This window comes from Cherax quadricarinatus, unplaced genomic scaffold (assembly GCF_038502225.1).
Source record: "Cherax quadricarinatus isolate ZL_2023a unplaced genomic scaffold, ASM3850222v1 Contig511, whole genome shotgun sequence".
NCBI classification, from domain to species: domain Eukaryota; kingdom Metazoa; phylum Arthropoda; class Malacostraca; order Decapoda; family Parastacidae; genus Cherax; species Cherax quadricarinatus.
In genome coordinates, this window is record NW_027195537.1 from 27,153 (window position 1) to 50,628 (window position 23,476).

The 23,476-nt window shown below is 41.5% G+C and overlaps 1 protein-coding gene across 1 annotated transcript in view; it reads left to right on the plus strand.

Moving 5' to 3' along the window:
* Positions 1 to 14,596, plus strand: part of LOC128702451 (uncharacterized) — a 34,726-nt gene extending 20,130 nt beyond the window's left edge. The window contains exons 3-4 of the mRNA XM_053796685.2: positions 1,803 to 1,926; positions 7,823 to 14,596. Of these exons, the coding sequence (XP_053652660.2) occupies positions 1,803 to 1,926; positions 7,823 to 10,079 (2,381 nt within the window). The 3' untranslated portion in view covers positions 10,080 to 14,596. The remainder of the gene's footprint in view (positions 1 to 1,802; positions 1,927 to 7,822) is intronic.
* Positions 14,597 to 23,476: the final 8,880 nt, after the last annotated feature.

A 23,476-nucleotide genomic window follows, 5' to 3' on the forward strand; every position in this document is an offset into this window, starting at 1 on the left:
AAACCAACCAGTCAGTAGACTTTAAAACCTAGAAAAACAACCAGTAGATAGATTTGAAACCTAACTAACTGCTGTTACCACAGGGGCATGTGTGTCTTGTCTTGTGTAGTTGTAGTGGCGACTGGACCTGGGTCTCCGAGGGCGCCGACAGCACTTTTGGCATCGCTCTGGCGCCTGCACACGAGTAGGGTCAGGCGCCCACCGCCAGTCCATTTCTGAGCATCTGCTGAGGTAACGAGGGAGGGACGGCAGTGAAGAGCTCTTGATCCGAGGGATTGGAGAGCTTTCCTGTTCATCGGACTGAACTTGAGTGCACCTCTGTTCGCCAGGCTTTGTATAACCCGTACGGGTTTAGTGCTTCCTTATTCAAATGTTTATTATTGAATATTTTATTCATTTTACTTTATTTTATTAATATTTTTATTTTTATCATTTTTGTTTTTTATTTTTATTATTTATTAACACATCAGCCGTCTCCCACCCAGGGAGGGTGACCTGAAAAAGACACACTTTCACCATCATTTACTCCAAATTCACCATCATTCACTCCATCACTGTCTTGCCAGAAGGGTGCTTTACACTACAGTTTTTAAACTGCAACATTAACACCCCTCCTTCAGAGTGCAGGCACTGTACTTCCCATCTCCAGGACTCGAGTCCGGCCTGCCGGTTTCCCTGAATCCCTTCATAAATGTTACTTTGCTCACACTCCAACAGCATGTCAAGTATTAAAAACCATTTGTCTCGATTCACTCCTAACACGCTCACTCATGCTTGCTGGAAGTCCAAGCCCCTCACACACACAACCTCCTTTACCCACCTCCCTCCAACCTTTCCTAGGATGACCCCTACCCCGCCTTCCTCCACTACAGATTTATGCATTCTTGAAATCATTCTATTTTGTTCCATCCTCTCTACATGTCTGAACCACCTTAACAACCCCTCCTCAGCACCACCTCAACAACCTCTCCTCAGTACCGCCTCAACAACCCCTCCTCAGCACCACTTCAACCCCTCCTCAGCGCCACCTCAACAACCCCTCCTCAGCGCCACCTCAACCACCCCTTGTCAGCACCACCTCAACAAACCCTCCTCAGCACCACCTCAACCACCCCTCGTCAGCACCACCTCAACAACCCCTCCTCAGCACCACCTCAACAACCCCTCCTCAGCACCACCTCAACAACCCCTCCTCAGCATCACCTCAACAACCCCTCCTCAGCACCACCTCAACAACCCCTCCTCAGCACCACCTCAACAAACCCTCCTCAGCACCACCTCAACAACCCCTCCTCAGCACCACCTCAACAACCCCTCCTCAGCGCCACCTCAACCACCCCTCCTCAGCGCCACCTCAACAACCCCTCCTCAGCACCACCTCAACAACCCCTCCTCAGCACCACCTCAACAACCCCTCCTCAGCACCACCTCAACAAACCCTCCTCAGCACCACCTCAACAACCCCTCCTCAGCACCACCTCAACAACCCCTCCTCAGCGCCACCTCAACCACCCCTCCTCAGCGCCACCTCAACCACCCCTCCTCAGCGCCACCTCAACAACCCCTCCTCAGCACCACCTCAACAACCCCTCCTCAGCACCACCTCAACAACCCCTCCTCAGCTCTCTGGATAATAGTTTTGGTAATCCCTCACCTCCTCCTAATCTCCAAACTACGGATTCTCTGCATTATATTCACACCATACATTGTCCTCATTATCATATCTTATTTTTATTTTTATCATTTTTATCAGTTTTATTATAATTATCATTCACTTGTATTACAATATAATTCTCCCTCAGAGGACGTGAGGGTGGAGCTACATATGCGTCATCGGCAGTACAGGAAGCCGGAGCTGGATCCCATGTGTCTGTGGGTCACCGAAGCCATGGACATACCCAAGAGAAGGTCCCGAAAAACACCCGTGTAAGTCCCGTTTGTTTTTCCCCGTGTCTCGACGTCATATGTAGTTTTTTTTTTTTTTTAATTTTGAGAGCAAACGTGAGGTTTTTACGTTTCATGAAAATTCAAATATGGATTTGAGCATTCTGTCGTCTGTATAGCCATTTCATGTGTTAGTGGAGAATGCTGGGAGTTATATACATTAAATACAGTAGGCCTAAGTCATTCGTGAAAGTTACATTCTTACGGAGCCGTGAGTGAAATCGTATTGCTTGGAATGAAGACCTTATGGGAATAATTACATTCCAAACACTGCAAAAAACACCAGACGCGTTTTCATTTTTATATTCGCACATCGTGTAAAATAATAATTTTAAAATACATGCAGTACATTATGGAGAGTAAATTGATCATTTAAGCTATGATAATTTAATCTGAGTTATTATAATAATGATAATCTTTATTTCTAGCAGTACATGATACAACTTATACAGACCATAGCTGACATCAGTGACATACTATATAGAAAGTCCCTGGTTACGCATTTTGAGCAAATTAGGTCAATTTTGCCTTCGGGATGTCACCCACACCAATTGACTAACACCCAGGTACGCAAGGTGAACAGTGACAGTGGGTGTCTTAAGGAAACATGTCCTGGTCTTTCCACCCATACCAGGGATCGAACTATGAACCTCAGTGTGTGAGGCGAGTGCGCTACCAACCCAGCCACGGGACACACCAGTAGAACCACAGTGTGACTGTTACTCAAGTTATGGTTGTTGATGTATGATGGTTTTTGACTTCAGTGAGAGGGCAGCTCTGGCTCTACTGAGCTGAGGTGGATGACTGGAATTAGTGGAATGAGGTGGAATCCAGTCACCTTTTTTTGTTCTGACTCCAGTTATTCAGGAGATATTTTCAGTTTACTCTAGAAGCATACACAAATACAGCGTAATAAGATCACTTAACACTTTTTCACATACACAGTGGGCTTTTCCAGTTGAAAAACTCCGATGTAGGTAAAACATTGTCAGGTAAGGATTTTCTTACTCTACGTTTGTGCGTTTCCAGAGTGTCGGTGTTTTGTAGCATTTATCTCCTTGGCTGCAGTAATATCTTTACCATTCTTTTGGTCTGTCACAGTCAGGGTCATTGATCACATAAGCTCTGTTAAATTTCTTATTTGTTTCACATTGAAGGAATTGTTGATTCTCTCGCACTAGGGCATGGACGGCCACTGTCATACATCAGGGCATGGACGGCCACTGTCATACATCAGGGCATGGACGGCCACTGTCATACATCAGGGCATGGACGGCCACTGTCATACATCAGGGCACGGATGGCCACTGTCGTATACTAGGGCACAGACAGCCACTGACACATACGCACCATCTTTATGTAGGAGGGAGATAGCAAGGGGGTTATAATTTACAAGGGGAAATGGTTTATGAGGTAATGTACATGGGTGGCCATCACTACATGTATTGTACAGGTACAAATATCACTACGTGCCACTTGAAGTTTGACAACTACTGAATATGCATCGCTATCTCACCATCGTAAAGTTGAACTATCGTAAGTTGAACCATTTTAAAGCGAGGGGGCACTTGTTCTGTGTTCACCTGCCCAGAGGCCGGACCTTTGGGCTTGAAACATCCGTCACACATTTTCGCGCAGGTCGATTTGATGCTTCCAGCTTTTCCAAGAGTACATTTCTGTTATTTTTTTTCGCAACTCGGTCTAGTGGCATTCTAACGAGGCAGTTACTAGGGCATAGTAAAGGAGGTCACCAGTTTACAGACGTTTCCAAGGTGTTTCAACTTACAAGTTGTGTTGCTGGTGTTTTAACTTAAGATTTCTGTACAGAAAGCAGCAGTAAAGGTAGTGTACGCATTTCAAACAAGTTAAAACAGCTGCCCAGCAGTTCCAAAATTTGAGTTCATTCCGGATCTCCACATTTGTGTTTGAACCAAATGGGTGTTTGTAACTAGGGGACCTCCTATGTATTCCATTCATATGCATTATTAGTCTGTAATTTTTATGTATTAATAACAATAATATAAACAGTTTTATTTAAACCAATCTTTATCAGGTTTAATTTAATTCTAAATGCCATATTTTGTATAAAAAAAATTTATGCAATATGTTATTTTTTTGTTAATTTCTCTTAACATAGCCTATATTTATGCTAATATTAAGATTTGATTTTTATTTTTGCACTCTAGATTTCATAGACATACACCATTAATTGCCATGTGTATTGAATTTGTCATTTGATTTCCTGTAATGGACAAAATTTTGTAAGTTCCGATTTTTAGCTGAACTTTACGGTGGTCAGCCCTAAAAATTCACTTGGGTTAGTCTTCAAGGTTCCAAGGACTCGAGAACCTGACTCCTGTCTGTAATGCGGTCAGTAATAATCTTTATTTCTACGAGTACATGTACAAGGTATACAGACCGTAGCTGATATCAATGACATACTACTATATGGAAAGTCTCTTGTAGGGTTAGAACATGTACTAGACTTGTGGTAGAACTAGTAGGCCTATGCTAAAGATAACAGGCCTTTGCTTCTGTTTGATAAAAGACTACTTTGGATAATTTTGAAATGTCTTGACAAAAATCCTACAAGACTGTTTGTAGATTTTGAAACCTGGCCATGGTCACAGTTTTGTTTTCCCATCGTGCATCACGTAGGGCAGGAATTTTTTTTACATGATGCACACTCGCCACACCAGGCCCATACTCTCATTTTTTTTTTTCAACAAACCTGCCGTATCCCACTGAGGCAGCGTGACCTAAAAAGAAAAATGAAAGATTCTCTCTTTAACCTTAGTAATGTACACAGGAGAAGGGGGTTACTAGCCCCTTCTGGCATGTTAGTCGCCACTTACGACACCCATGGCTTACGGAGGAAGAGTTCTGTTCCACTACCCCATGGAACCATTCTCTCATATCCAGCCCAAAATGTACAATGTTCACAGCTCATCTGAGTGAGCCGAGCTCATGGCGTAGTGCTACGCCAGGCACCCTGACCTCAATGATGTAGTTTTATGTGACGACCACTGAAAAGGTTAAAGGATTTGGTTGGCAAAAATCTTTAAAATTATAAATTTGAAGGATTTTCGGTTTAGTGGGATGAAAACCTTTAACCTTTTCAGGGTCGGAACCCCTGATCTGGAACTTGCTCTAAGGGTCAGGGAATGTAAAAAAAAAAAAAAAAAAAACATATGATAGCATATATTTTTCTAAAGGTAAAAAATTGGATGTAAAACTTGCGGAATTACGCTCTCGTAAAATTAGTGGTCTTGGCAAATATTTACACATTGGCTATTTTACCAACTTTGAGCCAATTCCATTGTTCCAGTCAACCAAACTCATAGCTATTTCACTAGTATTCCTTCTGTTCTATCAAGTGAGTACAAGAACCCACCCATTTACCTATTTCAACTACCCAATAAAGTGATCAGAAATTGATAATTTAGCCAATTTCACACAAAATTCAAAAACTGCCAATTTCAAAATAGGGTTCAGATTAAACGATGTAAACATTCTTGGCGCTAAAAAACATTTCCTGTGTTCATGTCTCCAAGCCTCTCCTATATTATGCTTGCTTTCTATTTTCAATTTTTATTCACACACAAAAAAAATAAAATAGAAAATTTACTGGTATACAGACTACTGCATTATTGTAATAATTGTATAAACAACATCAGAGATAAATAACAATACTGTGACTGGAACGATACACAAATAACCCGCACATAAAAGAGAGAAGCTTACGACGACGTTTCGGTCCGACTTGGACCATTGACAAAGTCACACTGTGACTTTGTCAATGGTCCAAGTCGGACCGAAACGTCGTCGTAAGCTTCTCTCTTTTACGTGCGGGTTATTTGTGTAACATCAGAGAATTTGTGGATGTGTATTTGACCCACCAGCTGACGTGTACGGGACGAGTGAAGTAATTTGTTTACTGTCGAATACATGTATTGGCAAAAATCGAACATGCCAATCGAACATTTCTGCTACTTTGAGCTCAGTTTCAAGCTACTTTCAGTCCTGAAACCAATCAAAATCATCTCTATTTCTGTAATAAATCAAATAATAATAAATCAAATGAGACCAAGAAACCAAGAATGCAGCCGTAAAAACTATACAAAGATAGACCACAAAGTCGCTGTTTTAACCTTTTGACTGTTTCGGTCGTATACGTCTTACGAGCCACCGTTCTTGACGTATATATACTCATAAATTCTAGCGGTTTCAAATCAAGCAGGAGAAAGCTGGTAGGCCCACATGTGAGAGAATGGGTCTGTGTGGTCAGTGTGCACCATATAAAAAAAAACCTGGAGCATGCAGTGCATAATGAGAAAAAGAAAACTCAGACCGTTTTTTTTTTTAATTAAAATGCCGACTTTGTGGTCTATTTTCGTATAGTATTTATTGTTGTATTCTCGTTTTCTTGGTCTCATTTGATAGAATGGAAAACATATTATAGAAATAGAGGTGATTTTGATTGATTTTACTATAAAAAGAACCTTCAAATGGAGCTCAAAGTAGGGGAAATGTTTGATTTTTGCCGATGTTCAAAAGTAAACAAATGACATCATTGTCCAATAAATGTCCAACTAGCCATTCTAATATGTAGTCATGAATGGGTTGATGTTATTTATACAATTATTACAATATTGCAGTAGTCTGCATAATAGTAAATCTTCTATTTTTTGTTTGAATAAAAATTCAAAATAGAAAGCAAGAGTAATATCAGAGGGGCCTGGAGACATGACTGATGAACAAAGAAAATGTTATTTTAGAGCCAGGAATGTCTGCATTGTTCATTCTGGATCCTATTTTGAAATTGTCATATTTTTTAATTTTCGTGAAATTGGCCAAATTTCAAATTTCTGACCACGTTATTGGGTAGTTGAAATTGGTAAATGGGCAGTTTCTTGTACTCGATTAGAAAAAATGGAGTTCTAAAGAAATAGCTATGAGTTTGGTCGACTGGAACAATGGAATTGACCGAAAATAGGGCTCAAAGTGGGTGAAATCGCCGATTTGTAAATATCGCCGAGGCCACTAACTTCGCGAGAGCGTAATTCCGTCAGTTTTCCATCAAATTTCGTTCTTTTGGTGTCATTACAATTGAGAAAAGATTCTCTATCATTTCATAAGTTTTTTTTTTTTTTTTTTTTGAAATTTTGCGACACCTCAGGATTTGGGGTTGCGACAGTCAAGGGGTTAAACCAAAAACACCACTTCAGGTTTTCCCATTATGCAGGATTTTTTTTTATATAGTACAGTAAGTACACACTGCATAGACCCATTCTCTCTTATCAAGGTCCACATTTACCACTCACAGCTTATCTGAACTCATGACCAAGAACTATGCCAGGGACCCTGACCTCAGTGATGTAGTTCTATGGAATTTAGTGGGATATAAACCTTTAAAACTATAAATTTGGTTGCTTTAAAGCAAGTTTTTTTTGCTATAAAATGTTTAGAGTTCGATAAGTCTTGATCCTTGTTGTTGAAGAACTCTGGCTTCAAGGAATTTCTAAGGCTGACTCTTATTAGATTTCTAAGTTTGTAAACTAAGCTTGAGTTAGCTGCACGGCTTACCATAGAAGGCTCTACGTGCTCTAACACAACTCTCTTGTACAGCTCTGCTCTATACAGTGCAGTTTTCTGTGAATTTAGTTGAAAAAGCTGAACCAAAATTGAATAGCTTGTGTATAGTACACGTTCAATTTTTGATGCATTTTCAACTGTATTTGAATAAGTACACTGTATAGAAAAGCTTTATAAGAGGGTTTACTGTATACTTTATAGTGTCTCTGGGTTTAATGTTGATCACATACGTCAGTCGTACATCAAAACTTTAAGAAGTTGTAATTTTTTGTCGCCTCTACAGTTTGGGTCCTGGCAAGAGCGTAGGTATCCAAGATTTGCTGGTTAAGCTCATTGGCAAGGAGGCAAAGCCCGCCACTGGCGTTTGTTTCATCAGGGCGGAGCCGGGGTGCGGTCGAACAAGTCTGGCGGCGCTCTTGGCATCGTCCTGGACACAGATGGATGAGAGGATCTGCCGGATTGGTGAATATGAGGCCGTCATTGTTGTATCAGGAGCGGCAGTTAGTATGTCACAGGAAGATCTTGTTTGTGTGGTTCTGCCACTATGTGCTCTGACTCACGGAGCAGACAAGGTTCGGTTATGGTTGAGTGATGCGCGCGTCGTGCTGGTTGTTGACGATGCGGAGGAATTGAGCGATGAGCGGACACAGGAGATCAAAGATTTAATTATGCACTGTAGGTTCCTCACCGCCATAATTTTATCCGTTCCCTCATTTTACGATCAACTGCGGCACAACTGGACGGACGTTCCCACGGTGAATCTCCATCTGAATGGTTATAATCGAGAAGAAATTGTTGCCCTGGCAGAATGGCTCTTATGCCAGAAGACGGCACGAGCAGACCCAAAGCGCTTCAAGATGTTTCTCACGAAAAATATTTGCAGACTTGCACACGTGCTGAAATACCCTAACACTCTTCTGCAGACGTGCCGAGCTTATGCCGAGAAGCCGGATATTTATGACGAAGTGACAACAGCTACCGACCTGCTCTGGACTCTCACTCTACGGAGAATAAATGAAGCACTTGCTGATAGTCCACAGGTTGTTACAGAGAAGCAAGCATTACAGTGGCTAACGACTGCTGGCGAAAAAGCACTGGAAGCTTTCAGGGATGGCAGAAGACTTGAAGGGGATTACATGAAGCATCTTGAAAGTGAAACCTTGGGAAACCTGTCTAGCGCCGTTTGTTGGAATCTTATGTCGGGTGTGTTCAAGCAGCGTTGCTTCCTTGGCACTGAGAGTCAAGGTTATACTTCCCTGCACAAGGTCCAGGAAGAGTTTTTGGCAGCTTGGTACGCTGATCACAAAATCCTTGAATATAACAAAATGGTGAGCCTCATTGGAGAGTCATATTGTGCGTACCAGCTGGCGCTTTTCATGGGTGGTCTTATACTGAGACTCAGAAGGGACTCTGGAGGTGCATTACAAGAGCTGGATGAGAGGAGATTGATTAGTGCTGTCCTCAACCACACTGACGACAGCAGTGAATACCTTAATTTTAACATGGATCTTGTTGCAGAGGTGAAGGCTGTGCCCCGGCTAGTGGAATACATTGTGGACATGTCGGAGTACCCTGACGAGTGGAACGTAAGTGCAGCCGATGCCCAGTTGATACCCATAGAAGCTCTCCTGATGAATGTCGCACCCACTAGAATATTCCTCAATGTGGAAGAGCCAAAGGTGTATTCAGAGCTGAACAGAGTGATCGGTTTTTTGTGTCGTGTAGATATATTTTTGTGGCTCGACAGCATGTGTCAGTTTCAGTATGGCGCCAGTCATAAAATGGACCGCATCATCAAGGCATTTTTCGGAGACCATGTAGTGACCAAAATCGACTTGCTGGCAGGATGCGTTTCTGTCAAAATACTGAGAGAACTTGTGTCAGAGCCGGCGTTTGGACATTTAGTGTACATAAAGATGCGTGTCTTGGACAAAATATCCCTGTCAACATTACTTGTGATCAACAAGTACTTGCCAAAATTGTTGTGGCTGGAGGTCAAAATTGATTTTCTGATCTTGGAGGAAGACATTAATAACTTGCCGTGCAGTACAGTTCCTCTTATGGATGTACATTTGTGTAGGACTGGTGCCTCTTGCATCCCCAAGCTGGCTAACCTCCTGGGCACCATGCACACCTGCTATGCCGGTATCCATCTACAAGATACTTCGCTCACCCCAGAGGACCTCTTCGTCTTGCTGAAGCAGTTGCAAAAACGAAGCATCCGCCTCTACTCACATCCGGAATCGAGGGACAAGTTTAGGAGGTGGTATTACCCTCAGCTGTCGTCGTGCAACCAGTCTGTCGAGCTGACGGATGAGCTTGCTCAGGAGTTGCTAGGATTTGATGACCGGATATACTACAGCAATCACTTTGTAGGGTCGTCCTGTTTCGCTGTCGCTATCGACGCCTGGAACTTGATGTCATACCTGGAAGAACAGGATGACATCATCCAGTTTACGTACCAGACAGAAAACCTCCGTTTCACTAAGCGACTTGATGGAACCGTGAACATTGAAGAGCGCAAAGAAAGCAAAAACTGAAATAATTATATAAATTTTGAACTCAGATTAAGTCCTGTATAAACAAAAGGATGGACTGAAGGCTTGAACCATGGTCCCAAAGCTGTCAGGCCAACTACTTGACTGCCTCAGCTACAGGGCTTCTGATAGGACAGAAGGAGTTCAGTTGGGTTGCAGTTGATGCCTCTGGTGAAATACAGTAAGTCCTTAACTTACAAACACATTGGGGTCTCCTGAATTGTGTATAACATTCATAATACAGGAAGTCTTCACTTTACAAACATGTTTGGGACCTGTATTGTGTAATTATTATACACAATACGTACATGAATGTTATACATGTACACAATTTAGGACCACCCCAATATGTTTGTTAATAGTACAGTAAACACTAGTTACAAATCCTCCCTATCAGCAAGCCAGTAGCCGAGTGATAGCACAACGGGCCTGAAGATGTGGGGACTGCAGTTCGAGCCTCTCGCCCATCCCTGTGTTTATTCATGCAGCAACATCTACAATTTAACACCTGGTCAAAGAAATTTAATTTGACAACTGTGGCAATTTTAAGGACTGAAATTGAAACCTTGATTTAATGGGTTGATGGGGTGGGAGGTGACCATTATAGTCAATTTATGAGATTGTTTCCCATGATTGTAACCATAACAGACAAATTTGGGTATTTCGGACTCCGTGAAATCCAAACTTCTCCGTAAAAAAAGGCCAGACAATTCCAATCAAGTGGATTTTGCCCAATTACTTGAAAATGAATTGACTTGGCAGATCATAAGACCAGCGGACAGTTCTGCAACTAACAGATTCTGTCCGTCCTCCAAACGCTGTTTAGCCTTGGATTTTGTTTTTGTTTTATCCCCAATTTGTTAAATTTTGCGTTTGCTGGTAGTGTGTTTTAATGGGGTCGTTCAGTGATAAATTGAGGGAATTTTTAACCAATGTAAATATTAGTAGTTGATTATTAATAAAAAATATTAACTGGTGTATTGTCCACCATTAGTAGTGGATAATTTATACTGTGCTCACCTATTTGTGGTTACAGGGGTCGAGTCACAGCTTCTCTCCCTGCTTTTTTTTTTTGTGTGGCGTGTGTGTGCATGTGCTCACCTGTAAATACTTCCTTAAATCTCGTGTGGAGTTCTTCACATACTTCCTGTTTGCTCCGTGTGACCTCCCTTCCTTCCTCAGCCTGATTACCTGGTCCCTGGCTGTTGTTTTCCTCCTGATGTGGCTGTACAACAGCTCTGGGTCAGGGTCTGGTTGTTGCTGCTGTGTCATTCTGGTATTGTCACTGGGCCTCCCTACTTATCCGTGTATATTTATTTCTGACTCTTCGACTAATCTTATTTTCCTGTGTCCTCTGTCTTCTATACTTCTTCCATTCTCTAGTACACTTAGGTCTGGTTTCTCCACACCTTTGTGTGAACTAAGGGCTGGTTCTGGCTTCTCCACACCTTTGTGTGAACCAAGGACTGGTTCTGGCTTCTCCACACCTTTGTGTGAACCAAGGACTGGTTCTGGCTTCTCCACACCTTTGTGTGAACCAAGGACTGGTTCTGGCTTCTCCACACCTTTGTGTGAACCAAGGACTGGTTCTGGCTTCTCCACACCTTTATGTGAACCAAGGGCTGGTTCTGGCTTCTCCGCACCTTTGTGTGAACCAAGGACTGGTTCTGGCTTCTCCACACCTTTGTGTGAACCAAGGACTGGTTCTAGTCTTACCATTGCTTGTGTTGACCTTGGTTATGAACCTCTCCTCTGTCTTCTTGCATTCTGTGGTCACATATTCCATCATTTACTGTTGTTCCCACCAGTTCTCTTTACCACTGTGCCTTATGTAGGAATATCTTCATGTCTGTGTAGTTCCCTCTCTTGTAGTTTACCTTCTGCCATCCTACTGTTCCTGCTACACTCTACAGTGTCTGTGTAGTTCCCTCTCTTGTAGTTTACCTTCTGTCATCCTACTCTTCCTGCTACACTCTACAGTGTCTGTGTAGTTCCCTCTCTTGTAGTTTACCTTCTGTCATCCTACTGTTCCTGCTACACTCTACAGTGTCTGTGTAGTTCCCTCTCTTGTAGTTTACCTTCTGTCATCCTACTGTTCCTGCTACACTCTACAGTGTCTGTGTAGTTCCCTCTCTTGTAGTTTACCTTCTGCCATCCTACTCTTCTTGCTACACTCTACAGTGTCTGTGTAGTTCCCTCTCTTGTAGTTTACCTTCTGGCCCGGTGGTCTGGTGGCTGAAGCTCCCGCTTCACACACGGAGGGCCCGGGTTCGATTCCCGGCGGGTGGAAACATTTCGACACGTTTCCTTACACCTGTTGTCCTGTTCACCTAGCAGCAAATAGGTACCTGGGTGTTAGTCGACTGGTGTGGGTCGCATCCTGGGGGACAAGATTAAGGACCCCAATGGAAATAAGTTAGACAGTCCTCGATGACGCACTGACTTTCTTGGGTTATCCTGGGTGGCTAACCCTCCGGGGTTAAAAATCCCAACGAAATCTTATCTTATCCTACTCTTCCTGCTTCACTCTACACTTGTAACTCTACAGTGTGTTTGTAGTTCAAGATCAGTTGATCACTAGCTCTGGGGTCTTCCATATGTGATGTTCTCAATGTCTGAACTACTCAAGGTGAATATGAGATCCAGTCTTGCTGGTTCATCCTCTCCTCTCTCTGGTAGAGTAAACAACATGTTGATGCATGAGGTTTTCCAGTACCACCTCCATCATCTTAGTCCTCCACATTTCTGGGCCCCCATGTGGCTCCAGGTTTTCCCAATCAATCTGCTTGTGGTTGAAAGCATCCACAACTAGTAACTTTGTCATGCTCACATAGGCTCTTCTGGCCACCTCAGTGTATCAGCCATTTCTCTGTTACTCTCATATTCATGTCTTAGCCTCCTGCTATTCAGTGATGAATTACTACCTGCCTCCCCTCTGTTCCCTCGATCTTTCCTCAGTATTTGATATCCAGATGGAAAGATTGCATCTGTTACCTTCCCTGTGAGTGCTATGATGTCTGGGAATGTCTCCATGATTCTTTCATGCCACTCCTCACATTTATTTGTTATTCCATCTGTGTGGTGTACCATACCTTAAGCTTCTTTACCAGTATTGTGCTCTGGGGGATTTGTAGGAGCTGTGGGAGTGGGAGACCTGGCAGGAAACAATGGGAGGCTGCTGTGAAAATGGAGTTTATGGTGGGGGTGGAGTGTGGGTTGTGAGGGAGGTTGTTTGCTGGTCCTGAGTCTGGGTGCCCCTGCCTGTCTCTTTCCTGCTCCTTGTACGTGCCTATGCTCACCTGTTTATGGTTGCAGGGTTGATTCACTGCTCTTGGCCCTGTGTGTACTCACCTGATTTTGGCTGTAGGGGTAGTCACAGCTCCTGGCCGTATGTGTACTCCCTTGTGGTTGCAGGGGTTGATTCACAGCTCCTGACCCTGTGTACTCACCTAATTGCAGTTGCAGGGGTCAATTTACAGCTCCTGGCCCTGTGTACACTCACCTAATTGTTGTTGCAGGGGTAGTCACAGCTCCAGGCCTTGTGTATGCACGTGCATGTAAACAAATGTGTGTGTGCCCATGTGTGTATGCAGCATGTGTGCACACACACACACACACACTTGGCTACTTTTGGACACAAGGGTTGATTCTCAGCTCCTGGCCCCACCTGTTGCCATTCTTCAGATTCACTCATAGCCTCGTGGTCTGTAATACCTGTTCTTAATACTACGTATGGATCCTGCCCCCACCTACCCGTGTACCTGTTTCTTGCCTCTCAAACTCTGTCTTATCAGTTCCTCTTAAGTATTTTGTATGTTATCATGTCTCCCGTGGTTCTCTCTACCAAATGTTTCAAGTATTTTGTGGTTCTCTCTACCAAATGCTTCAAGTATTTTGTGGTTCTCTCTACCAAATGTTTCAAGTATTTTGTGTGTTGCCTAGCATGGGCCAGTAAGCCTGCTGCAGTGCTCCTTATGTTCTGGTAGCTGATACATCTTAGTTCTGGCACAGGTCGGCCATCACTAATCTGGCACTAATTTTGGCTAGCGTAATTTAACCCTTCCACTGTTGGTCTTGTAATATTATGGCTTGCAAGCCAATGTTGGTCCCATAATACTACACCTACATCCTAGCGGCTTCCAAACTTGCAGGAGAAAGCTGGTAGGCCTATGTATGAGAGAATGGGTCTGAGTGGTCACTGTGTGCAATATAAAATAAATCCTGCGGCACGCAGTGCATGAGAAAAAAAACTGACCGTGTTTTTCGTTTAAAACAGCGACTTCGTGGGGTATTTTCGTATGGTATTCATGGTTGTATTCTCGTTTTCTTGGTCTCATTTGATTGAACAGAAGATATATTACAGAAACAGAGATGATTTTGAATGGTTTACAGACTAAAAGTACCTTGAAATTGAGCTCAAAGTAGCATATTAGACCCACCACAACATCAGCTGGTGGGTCTAATATGCTTTCACAAATCCACTGATATTTATACCATTTTTACATTAAGTAGTCTGTATAACAGTATTGTTTGTAATGGCTTGATAAAGCTCCTGGAGAGCGAAACGTTGCCACAATAAATGTCACATTAGTTGCACTTGTGTCCTTTTACTTTACATACAGTAAATCTTCTATTTTTGTGTGAATAAAAGCAAAATGGAAAGCAAGTGTGAAAGGCTTAAAATTTCTGGGGGTCGCCACACCAACCTGCCGCTACTGTTTGGTGGAGCTACTTACAGCATGTCATTCCAATTTGTTTTTTTCTCCACTTATTGTTATAACCTGCTCACTCTTAGCCCTAGCCACGGTTCCAACGAATAAAGGAAATGTTTCTCGTGTAGAGCGCAAACACTGTACATTGTCCATAACAGATAAGGTTGAACTTCTGAAAAAGCTTGACAGAGGTGTGTCTGTGAGAAACTTGTGCAAGTTAACAACATTGGCTCTTCAACAGTTTATGACATGATCAGAAAAAAAATTACTGAGTTTCTTTGCTGACAGTGATTCAGAGAAACATGAGTAAGTGGATAGACAATGAAGATAAAAGTTCAGAATTAGATCAGGTTGTGACGTAAGTGAAGGTGTTGAGCCGTCTGCCGCTCTGGTGGAGGAACAAGTCAAAATTTTTCACGAAGAACTAGGACTAGATTATGAACATGATTATAGTGAAGGTTGGCTACAGCATTTCAAGGATCGACATGGCTTAAAGTTTCATGCAGTGTGGTGAAAAACGTTCAGCGGACACGGAAGCAGCTGCTAAATTTGTTGACGAGTTTGCCAAAGTTTCAGATGAAAAATTAAGTCCTGAGCAGATGAGACAGCATTGTACACCAAGAAGAACTCTGACAACTGAGAATGCTGAATCACGAACAGGATATAGAGCATTGAAAGATCGTGTCGCTGTGCTGGGATGTTCTAATGCCACAGGAATGCATAACTGCAAGTTACTGGTCATCGGTAAAAGTTTACGTCCCAGGGCTTTCAAAGGCACAACACAGTTTCCTGTGATTTACCATGCCAACAAAAAAGGATGGATAACTGAAATTACGTTGAATTAGTAATGACACAATTACAAACTGTACCACGGGCGGGGATGGAACCTTCACCTGGCGATTTATGACACTCTGATCGCGGGTTCTATCCTCTCCCGTGGTACGGTTTGTTTACATTGAATTGGTTTGAAAAACATTTTGTTCCAGAAGCAAGAGGTCATTGTGACTGTTGATCTGGACCACAACTGTAAGACGATGCTTATTTTAGACAACTATTTCGCACATCCGAACACAGAACTCCTGGTAAAGACCAACGTTTTCAGTACCTACTTACCTAACTGCACATAATTAATTCAACCCCAGGACAATGGCATACTACATTCTTGTAAGCCTAAGCACCCATTTCATGAGGTGCCTACCGAGTGCAGTTAACTCTGGCAGACCAGTATGCGAGTTTCTTAAGGAATTTAATGTGAGATACTTTACAATGTTGTCAATGCTTGGAAGTCTGTAGAGGCAGCCACACTGAAAAATGGATGGCATAAACTGTGGCCAGGGTTAATGTTCCAGACTGCACCTGGGGAAGACATTGAAAATGACTTAACAGAATTTAGGTCTTTAAAGGAAAAACAGGTTATACATAGTCTTTTGCTAGTGATCTGACTAATCCTGCTGTGAAGGATCTTGCATCAAGGATGAAGATATGCAGCTATTGTACACCATTATACTGACTCGGAAATTGTACACCATTATACCGACTCAGAAATCCACAGCAGCAAGCCAGTGGAGGAGACACCAGTGATGAGGAAGATGGAGCAGCCTCTCTATTGATAGGTTAATTCAGTTGACAGATGAACTGCTAAAAGGTCTAGAGCAACGCAGTTTTATAAGTGAATAAGGAATAATAAACATTTACATGCTGCAGGATAAACTAATTAGAGAAAGGCCAAAATACATGAAATGGCTCGGCTTGCAAGATACATTCAACTAAGTAGGTAAAAAGTGTGCAACAGAGGAGTCACCACTTGAAAATTTAGCGTCTGCAACATCTGCTCCGCCTGATGTGCTACCACTGTCATCATCAGTTCCTGATATCTCAGCCACCTTCCAAGATGAAGATGGCAATCCTGACAGCCCTTCACCTCAAGAAAATGGCAATCCTGACAGCCCTTCACTTCAAGACATGTAAATGCGTTTAGTCGTAAATTTCAGCTATTCGTTCTAGTAGCAGCAGTAATGAACTTTCCTGTGTAAATCTCTTTGGTTAACTTTATTAAGTGTATTCAAACCTAACCACTCTGTGATCTGGCAAAATCACTAATCTGGCACCCTAGAGGTCCCAGTGATGCCGGATTAGTGATGGCCGACCTGTACCAGGCTTGTTGTATACGTGTACTTGTAGACTTTCTGTAGTTTCTTAACCTGCTTGCTCAGGTGTGGGTTCCACACTGGTGCTGTGTCCTCTAAGATGCTCCTGACATATCTTGTATAAAGCACAAGCTTTATATATCTGTTCAACTCCATTTATACACCTGTTAACCCATTACTTACTGTTTATACTTTTAACCCCTGTTGGTTACTGTTGATACATCTGTTAACTCCTGTTGGTTACTGTTGATACATCTGTTAACTCCTTTTGGTTACTGTTTGTACATCTGTGAACCCATTATAGAAAGTTCTCTGTGTTCCAAGTCTTAAAAGCTCCTAGGTATATAGTTCTCTATATGCAGTTGCTGCTCTATGATCAGCCCTTATAAATGCAACTGTATAATCATTTCTCTTATAAAGAGGTGATTATAAGTACAGTGGTACCAAGACTGTTGTGAGTGTGAAACATGGGTTTTAAATATTGTAGCCAGGAAGAGACTGGTACAAGTGTTAAACTCAAGTTACAGTGGACCCCTGGTTTACGATATTATTTCATTCCAGAAGTATGTTCAGGTGCCAGTACTGACCGAATTTGTTCCCATAAGGAATATTGTGAAGTAGATTAGTCCATTTCAGACCCCCAAACATACACGTACAAACGCACTTACATAAATACACTTGCATAATTGGTCGCATTGGGAGCTGATCGTAAACCGGGGCTCCACTGTATTGTACTATCAATAACTTGTGGGAGGTGAGCACAGCAGTGCAAAAGGTTCCAGACTCTTAACCCTTAACTGTCCAAACGTAGATCTACGTTCACGTGCGTATTGCTCCGAACTTAATCTACTTTTTTTTTTTTTTTTTTTTTTTTAAATTTGAAAGCATGTAAAATAAAACGTAGGTGTATGTTCGGAGCACTACGCACGTGAACGTAGATCTATGTTTGGACAGTTTTAAACACCCTCTGTGCATAACAAAATACCAGCAAACCTCTGGCTGTATTTGAGGCAACTTGACATGTTCACATTAGTTCCTGATCAGCCAGGCCGTGGTTGTACACCGGCAGTAACAGCCTGGTTGATCGTGCCTTGATCCAAGGGAGGCCTGGTCTGGTACTGGTCCGTTGACCCCCAGAAGCATTCTCTGGGTGTTGACGGACCCCCTGGAGAATGCTTCCAGGGAGTACATTTCCCAAGCGCTGTATGACCTCTGAAGTTTGTTGGTTCTCAAGACAGGTTCCTTGACACTAGTGAAGGAATCTATCTAACTGAACCTGAGCTCATTCTTTATATTCATCTAATTGAACCTAATTCTATGAATTTTTCATCTAAGGAATCGAACCTAAGCTTTAATTTTCTAAATTAAGTCTGAATGGCTCTCATTCCCATAGGTGCTGTATGAACACTGTGGGTTCAACCCCCCCCCTCTCCCCCATTGATAATCACATTCGATTCATGGAACAAATTCCTTAGATTCAAGATCCCGTCGTTAACATCAGGGAACCTCGATGAGGTGGAACAAGTATTAATTCTGTCTTGGTCATACAGACATAAACAGCAGTGTTGTACGACACTTTCCGACTTTAGCATTCACCTTAATACTAATTATTACGAGGAAAACTAAGTACTACGTGGTGACCCAAAAATCTGGACACAGGAAATATTATTAATATTCTGCTTTGTCCCACAGTTACAAATGACGTAAATGTGACATTAACCCTTCCAGGGTCCTGAACCCCCTATCTGAAACTTGTCCACAGGGTTCAAGAATTTTCAAAATTTTTTTGTTATGAAATGGAAGAGAATATAATTTTTTGAAAGTAATAAAACAAAAAGTATGAAATTTGGTGAAAAACTGACGAAATTACGCTATCGCGAATTTTGCCGTGTCAGCGATATTTACACATCAGCGATTTTGCCAACTTTGACTCCCATTTTAGGCTCATTACATTATTCCAGTCGACCAAATTCTTAACTATTTCGCTAGTATTACTTCTATTTTATCGACTGAGCATAAGAAATCGCCAAGTCAGCTGTTTCAACTACCCAATAAAGTGATCAAAAAATTGGTAATTTAGTCCATTTCACACAGTTCAAAATATTCTAATTTCAAAATAGGTCCAGAATAAACACTGCAGACATTCCTGGCACTAAAATAACATTTCCTCTGTTCATTAGTTATGTTTTCAGACTTTACTAATGAATTCCATTTTGGTTGTTTATTTACACCAAAAAATTGAAGATTTATTGTTACGCAATATTGTGATAATTGTATAAATAATATCAGTACATTTGTGAACATACATTAGACCCACCAGGTGATGTGTTATTTATGCATGATGTCATTTGTTTACTCTCGAATATCGGCAAAATTCGAACATTTCCACTACTTTGAATTCAGTTTCAAGCTATTTCCGGTACTAAAACCAATCAGAATCATCTCAATTTCTGTAATATATCTTCCATTCTATCAAATGAGACCAACAAACTGTGAATACAGCCATAAAAAACACACAGTGGTACCTTGACTTACAAGTTTAATTCGTTCTGTGACCGAGTCTGTAACTCGATGTGCTCGTGTATCGAATCAATTTTCCTCACTGAAATTAATTGAAATGCAATTAATCCGTTCCAGCCCCCAAAAAACCACTCCAATTTTTTTGTTACGGGTTTTTAAATAAGAAATGTTGTATACTCCACCCACCACCATATCTACTTCATCCACCGCCCTCACTACTCCAGCTACCACCTTCAGTACTACACCACCACCATATCTACTCAGCCCACCATTATCACTATTCCACCCACCTTAATGTTTCTGGAAAAACTCGAGTGTTGAAATGGAGGTTACCGCTTCCTCGGATTTGTACGAGAACCAAATAAGGGACGAGGTGCCTCACTACAATCTGGGATTAGTGTGGGAGTATTATCCTTCCAGATATGTCTTAGAAGAGCATGTGGGATGGGGCGAAGTACTTGACATTCCTCTGGGTACAGAGATGGATTTGACTTCAGATACGCTGCCAATTACTGGCGGCGTATCTGAGACTCACTTGGAACTCGAGTTTTGGCTCGCAACTCAGAGCAAAAAATTGACCGAGTAACAGCTCGTAACTCTGAAAACTTGTAAGTTGAGGCACTCGTAAGTCAAGATAGTAGCACTGTACAAATATACACTGCAAAGTCACTGTTTTAATCCAAAAATATGGTCAGTTTTTTTTTTCTCATTATGCACTGCGTGCTGCAGGATTTGTTTTATGTAGTGCACACTTACTACATAGATGCATTCTCTCATATCTAGGTCCAAATTTATCTGAGTGAACTGAGCTCATGGTGTAGAAATACAACTTGGAACCAAGCTTCAAACCCGTAGAATTACGGGACAGACCCTCAAAGGGTTAAAACAGTAAAGACGGTTGACACAAACCCACTACCAGTACAGTATGCACTGTGCTCCTCACTTAACGACCAATTTGCTTACTGACCTACTTATAGGAACGGAACCTCATTGTTAAATGAGGAGTACCTGTATTAGTGATATTTCCTGTGTCCAGAATTTTGGATCACCCTGTACTATACCCACAAGGGTCATACCAATAAACAGCTGAGTATGTCACAAGTAGAGGCTTTAATATTACAGTAGACCGTTATATTACTTGGTAGTTATGTTCCTGAAAACGTCGTGTGAGGTAAATCTGTGTTAAACAACTTTTTTTTAGACCTCCAGATCTCGCAAAAATAAAAGTGAATATGTAATTGTAGTTCATAGTCGTGATGTATTATGTTGTTTTAACAGCTTAAGACTACAAATTTAACAGAAATAATAGTATTTCTTACCTTAAATTATGGGTGCTGGTGTTTGTGGATGGTTGTGAAGAGAGTTGAGAGTTATGTTGTGTAATAAAGTTGGTAGAATTACCGACAATATGTAAAGTAAAAGGACACAAGTGCAACTAATGTGACATTTTATTGTGGCAACGTTTCGCAGCTTCACCATCTCCGAAGTCTTAGCAAGAATCCTCCTGAAAACAGTAAACCCTGCCATCACATAGTCTCTCCTGTTATACTACACAAAGCACATTACAGAGAGTGAACACTGAAACAAGCTGCCTCTTTCCAGTCTATATTTGTCCAGCCTATTTTTATGTTACCCAAGTAATAGCTTTTATATCCTTTTACTCATGTACGAATTGTTCTACCATATTGTATTACTACTACTACCACAACTTTTATCACTACTACTACTACCACCACTACCACTAGTATTGCACCTCACTCTGAGCCTATATATACCTTCTGTGTCCATGTATTGTTTGTAACAGCTTGATAAAGCTCCTGGAGAGCGAAATGTTGCTACAATAAATGTCACATTAGTTGCACTTGTGTCCTTTTACTTTACTTACAGTTATGTTGTGGTTGTACTGGGCTGAGGTGGATGGTAGAGGTTCTGGTACTAAGTTGATGGTTGTACTGGAGTGTGCATAAATTCTGTAACTGATTTTATCTGTTTTACCCAGCAGTACATTATACAACTGACGGTAAGGCATCAGCTGCTCTAGACACATTTTCAGACCACTGTCAGGGTCCTCTTCACTGAAAAGTCGAACTTTAAATCAGTCAAGTCAGTTATCACACAAACTTGTTTATTTACATCATTCATTTTAACTATACAAACTCGAGCTTTATTACAGCCATAGGTTATCTCTCGTCTAATATATCTCTTTTCTTTGTTAATTCTGAGACTTAAATGCTTATACCTTTTCTTGCCACTTTCAGCAACACTGGTATGCCTACTGGGTGTCATGATTGCTTGGCAGGTACAAGATATGGTAATTAAAAGATCAAAACACAATTCACAAACACAGCTCCTAGGGAGCATCTGTACTGGACATGTATTCATGAAGGCTGGGATGGGGATGGCGGGAGGCCTTCCCCACTGACCCAGGAGGTGGCAGTTTGAGCTGGGGAAATTTCTTCCACTCCCACCACTGGTACCGTGCAAAGTTAATTTTACAGAGTTTTGTATAAAATTGTACTGCAATTTTTCAGTAGTGCAATAGCCATAATGTGGCAGATAAATCTGTGTAATATAACTGTCTACTGTATTACAGTCAAAACTAAGGACTAATCCCACAAGACAGTGTTGTATGACCCTTGTGGGCTCGGTGATTAATTATGATTTTAACCTCACATTGGTCATACAGAGGCTTAAATTAAGATTGACCATCGCTAATCCGGCATCGACCTGCATCATTGGGACCTGTAGGGTGCTGGATCAGTTGACGACCGACCTGTAATAAAGGTAGAAGTGCTAAACCCACAAGGGTCATATGGAGGGGGCTTAACACAAATCAAGGGGAAAGAAAACAAAGGTAATTTTAACTTGTCTTTCAGTGGAGTACCTCAGGGTAACATAAAATGTTAAAAATTAGTCCCATTTTATTCAGTATTTCTCTGTATAAGTTTCTACAAAAGAGGCCTCGTACTGTATAACAAAGACTGACAGCTTGGAGAAGACAGCGGCGTACGAACTGTGTGTGCTGCTGTGACAATGGTGGGTGATTGATGGCTCGATGACAGGTGATGATGATGGTGGAGGTGGCAGCCTCGGCTCACTGTGACAGGCAAGCCCCAGGGCCCCGGAGGATGAAAACGGTGACTAAACTACAAGAAAATCGAGGGTTGTCCAGACCAGCTTGGGAAATAAAGTGCACAGATGATCATTCTGATTGGTAATCGACCAGTAGTGTAATGTGTGTGCTACAAAAAAACAAGGAATTCTGATGACAACATATCACAGTTAAGTCAATAATGGGATTTTAATTCAAAATCCCATTAATAATCCATTATGTACAAAGTACTAAAACTAAAATATATAATTTTCTCATAATTGAAAGTAAAGAGCTGGGGCTTAGCCTTCACAATGATGGTGGTTGTATTCCCTTATAAAATAGTAGCGAATCCACAATGGCATTTACAATTATTCTCTCTTGCTCCACTATCTTCAAAAATATAAAAAGTAATAATTAAAATTAATAATACAATACTGTATACAAATTCTGGTACACTTGTAGCCTCTGTGAATGTGAAACAATGAGTAATGTTATGATGTTCTCAATAAAATACCATAAATCACACACTGTTTCATTCACATTCTTATCAGCAATTCTACCACCTGTAGCTTCTCCACTTTGAACTTCAGACATAACTGTAGCTACATACATTATCAAAAAGTCTTGTAACATTCAAAATAAAACGTACATTTTTATACTTTACAAATGGAAAAAACCTTTTTGGACAGTGAAATTTCTAATGTTTAATAAATTATATAGTGATACAAGCCTTACACTTGGCACCCTTGGGGAAACTACCTGGTTATATGGACAGTTACAAGACCATTAATTTGTCTAATTTTGTAAACTGGGACTGGATATTAAAATCCTGTCTTTAATTTTGTAAATGGGACCCCTTGATGCTAAGGAACACGGACCAGTGGTCCAGAGATGTTCTCTGCTCAAACCTTTAAACTCTCCAAGGAT